The sequence below is a fragment of the Kogia breviceps genome, chromosome 4, assembly GCF_026419965.1.
Source record: "Kogia breviceps isolate mKogBre1 chromosome 4, mKogBre1 haplotype 1, whole genome shotgun sequence".
Lineage (NCBI taxonomy): Eukaryota > Metazoa > Chordata > Mammalia > Artiodactyla > Physeteridae > Kogia > Kogia breviceps.
In genome coordinates this window covers 106188104-106194103 of record NC_081313.1, presented here as the reverse complement: position 1 = coordinate 106194103, position 6000 = coordinate 106188104, and the positions used below count along the sequence as shown (strand labels likewise).

The following is a 6000-nucleotide window of genomic DNA, read 5'->3' as shown; positions in this document are numbered from 1 at the left end:
TTCTCTTAACCTTGTCTAACACAAAATTCAGTTGTAGCTTCAAGGGGAAAAAATGGGCTGAAGTTCTTAATGCTACCATTTAATAGCCTACCTGAAACTCCTATGCCACACGTAAAATGGGTCTGTAACATTGCCTCTAGATTCTATAAGGAGACTGAGTTCTTCAGGTATTTTAGTAGTGTACAAAAAAATGTATGTCTAACTGATTAACCCACCAACACCTTTTATGTATCTACTATCTGAGCTAGCTAAAAAGTACTTTCTGATGAGTGCATCCTAGAACTTGTGCTGTCTTTACTCAAAGAGTTAAACTACCATCTATTTCCTCTGATCCTACAGACATCCTGTTGATACATAAACAAAGACAGAAGTGTATCAAAGCATTTATCTTTTATTCCCAGTGAAAGAACAAAAATACCCTGCTGGCTCAAATATGTAATTACATTCCTGTTTTGAAAACCACTGGATGCTTTGATGGTAAATGCCACATTCATAGCTGCCTTTGAATTCTCTCTTAAACACCCCACACACATACACAAAGAAGTGAGCAAACTGGCCTGAATAGCAGCTTATTGGAGAATAAGCAAAAAGCAAAGATCATACAATGGACACTTGACATTTGTTTCAGATCTATTAGGTAGCTTGTGACCAATCTATACTTGTAACTGTAATTTTCATTACCCGAGCACACACTTGCTGGGCAGATAAATATGACTAGTTTGGAGATGACCAATCTGTTCCAGCCACTAAGTTATGGATCAGGCAGCAATGAATGTATAATGGCGACATCCCTGAAGATGAAAGATCTGTGCTCTAGGCCAACATCCTTCGTTGACATGACCTTGGGAAATTTGCTACAATGCTCCAAGCTAAATAGTAGAAGAGAGAGAAATAGCTATCCTGAACATATAACACACCTACTGTAATGTTCAAATGATAAAGTGAAAATGCTTTGTAAAACTGTAAATTAGCTTTGCCAAAAATCTTAGAAAAGAATCAGATTATACTCAGGGACTATGAATCCATTTTAATCTTCTAGTTTCCTCATTCATAACCATGTGATTTAACCAAAAGACAAATAAAGCAGAATTAGAAAAGTTAAATCATTTACAAAATATCAAAATGAGCTGCATCTGATATGGCTCAATCTCACTGTCAATGTAACTAGTGATTATTCCAAAGGCTTAAGGATAGTGAAAAATTTCAAACAACTTTTCCAAGGCATGAATATTAAAGTAAAAGCCATTTAAAAAATTCAGACATCCATGAACTAAATTGTATAAATGTGGTTAAATCACAAAGTTGACATAGATTTATAAAACAGATAAAATATGAGTAGACATTAAATTGTTTTAATGAATCCACTTCCTTTATTGCAGTAACCTCTGTACCAAGCAGCAACTGCAATACTCAACAGTAAAACATTAGAAAAGCATTTGTGTGACAGTTATAGTACAGTATTATCAAAATATTACATTTTCAAACTTAGTAGATAAACATCCACCAGAGCTCAAATCTTTAAATTATTTTTCCATAGTCTTTAAAAATATGTAATGTCAGAAAGCATAAAAAAAGAATGTAAAAGGAAACCTAAAATACAAATGAAATAATGTAACAAATAAATATTTGATTTAATTAACTGTTAATAATCACCTTAACACCCCCATTCTCTAAACCCACTGAATTTTTACCTATAGAAATAATGACCTGTTATATGCCATTACATAATTATTTATTTCCAAGTTATCACCAATGATTAGAACTTAAAAAATTTTGGCATTAAAATAATCAAATTCAGCATAAATAGAGTAGAATAGCTTCATACTAGCTAGCATCTCTTAAGAATTAATTGCTGAAATTTATTAGAGCACTACAACAACCTTGAAAATTTTGACCTGGTATCTAGTGTTAAGTGAAAGTAATACATTTTTTTTTTTAAGTGAAAAGCTTCTTAACATTATTTCACAGACAATATTACCCTCCCCCATTATGCATATTTAGATATATTTTATGTACTTTATACACATATGTATGATGCATGACATTTGGTTCCTGCAGTATAGATCACAACGATGTTTTCCTGAATGGGAAAAACTTAAAAAAAAAAAAAAAGTATGTGTACCTGTGCACATTTCAAGATAGCAGCACTCAGTTATGCCCTATTAACCATTTTAAAAGTTCAAACATGATATTGTTTACTGAGTAATATGACATTTCTACTGTCTTTCCCTCCAAACACTACAAAACCTCCAATAAATGGTACAATGCTATGAGTTATAACATTGGAAAGAACTGTTAGAAAAACAATTACCTCATTCTCTTATTCTGAATTTAAAATTATTATCAGATCTCCTTTATGGTGTTAACTTAGTTCATATTCATGCAGCAAAAATATTGCACTACTGAACAACAGTAGTAATTTTATAGATTTCTATCAAGATTCATAAAAACCTACATAAACTCTTCACCAGTGAAACTTATACCAGTGAAAACACTGAACAGTACTTTAGATGAAATGTTCTCTATTTTCTAACTGAATGGTAACTGTGTGAAGTTATATGCCCTTCAGATGATCACCTTTGTTCTCCATGAAACCTGTCTTTCAATCTGTGAACTCATGTTTACTGAAACAAAAAAATTTAATCTGATGAATCTTGATCACTTTAAAATGCAAAAAACCAGCAACATGTCATTATATATACACATATGCATCTGTGTATGCATATACATATACACACACACATACAGATATGTAGACACATTATCCCTTGAAATGTTTCTAGGAAATCCTTCCTTGAATAAAAAATGAAAAACTTCACATTAATAATTGCATATAAAGCTTTTAGTAACAGTACATAATGCACTGTCGAAACGGTACTAGTAGACTATGTCAAAACAGACATTTCAAAAGCACAAACTGGCAGTTTTTCTTAACACAAAAGTTTCAAAGTATTAAGAATGGATTAAATTTAAATGTTCAGAATAATCTGTTCAAACCTGAGTATATTAATTAAGACTATGAACTTGACAATTGAATGAATTAAGCCTAAAAACATTTCACTAAGAAACCAGTGGTCCATTTAACCATTCAGTGAAACACTAAATATTTTAATTATTTATAAAAAGGATGACATAGTGATATTCCATGTGTTTATTGAAATATTCTATTAAACAACAATGCTTTGTCTAATTTTCCTCCAGAAAACTCTTTTAGCAGTTTGTAAAAGTCCCTCAGATTTGAGGAAAACTCTAAATTAGGACACATCTTTCTTCTAATAAATACAAATGATCTTAAAGATTTTTGTCTAAAGAATGACAATATGTGATTTTTCAGCATGATATATAGAAGTACTGGATAAATCTTCAACCTTCCCTAAGGTTTCAAGAAATAGTAATCAAATAAGATATAAATAACAGCCAATTAGAGGTTTAAAAAAAGAAAAAGTCTATTTGGCCTTTTTCCCCCTAGATCTACATTTATACGTATTCATGAAAACCTAAACTTGGGGTCACTTTTTGGTTCCCATTTTTTTTCTTGCATTTTCATTAACTTGCCCTAATTCTCACCTTTAATATCTGACAGACACCTTTACAAAAGTAATAGAAAACATACAGTACTCAACACTAACTGGTCAATGGAAAAAGAAAAGCAATGTCCATTTTATTTTAAGGTGAAAGAGACTAGAAATAAAAATAGCTGAAGGCAAAGTTTGACATTCTACAAATTTATAAAAGAGGATATAGTGATGAAATTTGGTTAATTTCAGAAGGCACCTCAAGGCTAAAGGCTTTTTGTACTCCTTTCATCAATCAAAAAATAACACACTGTTATTGCTATTCAAGTAGCAAAGGAAAACTTTACTCTCACAAGCTTCAGTCCAACAACAAGGAATCATCATTCACTAAGATAGAGATAGGGAATTGACTAAAACTGAAGTCTCCATACACATAGCAATGGAGCAACTTCTCTGTGTGCTTTCAAATTAATGAAATAGTGAAAATAAGTCAGTTTGCCATTGTGATGTTAACGTGTCATTGAAGATTTCAGTGATAGCAGTTACTTCACTAGGCACTGAAGTACCGTCTGGAGGGCTGTCCACTGTGCAGACAGAACATTTAAGAATAGAAGGTAAGGACACTCTGATGATTCCCACGGACTAGGAGAATTGGTGGTAGGTCCTTGGATAGAGCTTCTAACCATGCCATATAGAGAGCACTAGACACAGCACCTTTTCGTGCAACTGGGAGACTCCTGGTATCAAAAAAAGAAAGGAAGTTAATAAGACAATGCATTTAAATTGAGAAGAATAAAATGTAGTAACAATTATAAATTAAGTCACAGTAATAGTAGCTAAAAATTACTATAGTTACAGAATATTTTTGAGTGCAGGGAAATTCTGCATATAGTGTAGTACTATACTCAATATAATTATTCCCATTTTTTTCAAGTTTGAACAAAATATTTCTCAAGAATTTCTTAAGAATAGCAAATAAATATTTCTATAAACCCTAACACATTTGGTATCTAACATTAAACCTCAAATTTCCCCTTAGAATTCTTTTAGGAGAAAGGGATGTTTCTATCTGAAATTCGATAGTGGTAACTATACATGGACAAATGAAATTCAAACATAATTAATTCTACATATTAATGTTCAAATTCTTTTATGTCTCTCTGGACTCTCATTTCCATTTGTAGATAGTGATAGTATGTCCAGTTGCTCCACAGAGTGTCTCTCTCTAGATTTCTACGTTTTAGTGACTTCCATTACCGATACTTAATTATCATCAGCAAAATCTGAAATTTTCTGGTGTATTAAATATTTGTTGTTAATCAAACTAACAATCCTTTGGTATTACTTTATTTCATCATTTGGCATGTTTCAGAGATCTGAGCCTTCTTTACCTATATAAGGGCCCAGGCTCCAGGACTGAGAAAATCTGGGTTCAAGAAAGATCTAGCTAACCTAGTTTAGTGGAGGAAAAGCCAGAGTAAGCATAAGCATCGATATTCAATGTGAAAACAATGCGTCTAGATGTAAATTTTGTGTGTGGGAACTTGGTGGGAATTGAGATAGGAACTACTTTTTAAATTTAATCCTCCACGTAACTTGATGGAGTTATTTCTATGAAGAAGCTGCCTGGGATCGACGTTTTAACTTGCAGCCCTCATACCCCACAAATGTTGATGGCTATGCTGTGGTGTTTCCAAAGCTGAGGGATTTTTTTTTAAAGTGGGAAAAAGGATAAAGGAAAAATCGCAGAATAAACTGTTACGATAAAGAAGTACTTAGATTCATGCAAGCTTAAGGTTAATATTTTTATTTTCCTTTCCTCCTATCTTAAATGATTTCTTCATATGCTTAAAGCAAAGTGTATTTAATAAGTATTTTTTCCTCATAACCACAAAGTCATTATGGATGTTATATAGATATATACTTGGTAATAGAAATGAACCCTAATTGAATTATCATAAAATGAATACCCAAGAAAATCTCAGTATAGGTATTACTTACATAACAATGATATTAGCTGTGTTTGAATGTTCCTTTAATAATTCATTTAACCTGATCTGCCGGTATGTCTGAAATGAAACAGAACAAAGTCATTACTAGACCTTTTGAAAACTGGAATTTACCCTGGTTCAGAAAGCTATTAAGTAGACAAAAAGAAACCAAAATCAATTTTGGTATAATAAAAATATCTTTTCCCGAAATTTAAAAAAAATTAATGCTTTGCACTATCCAAATATAATTACAACTTAAAGTAGATTTAGTTTACACCACTGGTTCCTCTCATAACCAACTGCAGTGCTTTTTTTTTTTTTAAACATCTTTATTGGAGTATAATTGCTTTACAAATGGTATGTTAGTTTCTGTTTTATAACAAAGTGAATCAGTTATACATATACATATGTTCCCATATCTCTTCCCTCCTGCGTCTCCCTCCCTCCCACCCTCCCTATCCCACCCCGCTAGGTAGTCACAAAGCACCAGGCTG

At 32.2% G+C, this 6000-nt stretch overlaps 1 protein-coding gene across 2 annotated transcripts in view; it reads right to left on the bottom strand.

The window, feature by feature from the left end:
* Positions 1 to 1347: 1347 nt before the first annotated feature.
* The window catches only part of SLC12A2 (solute carrier family 12 member 2), a 111872-nt gene continuing 107219 nt past the window's right edge, over positions 1348 to 6000 (bottom strand). For both annotated transcript variants that reach the window (XM_059059766.2, XM_067031521.1), the window contains 2 exons: positions 5517 to 5584; positions 1348 to 4252 (listed from right to left, as the gene is read on the bottom strand). In XM_059059766.2, the coding sequence (XP_058915749.1) occupies positions 4117 to 4252; positions 5517 to 5584 (204 nt within the window). In that variant the 3' untranslated portion in view covers positions 1348 to 4116. The remainder of the gene's footprint in view (positions 4253 to 5516; positions 5585 to 6000) is intronic.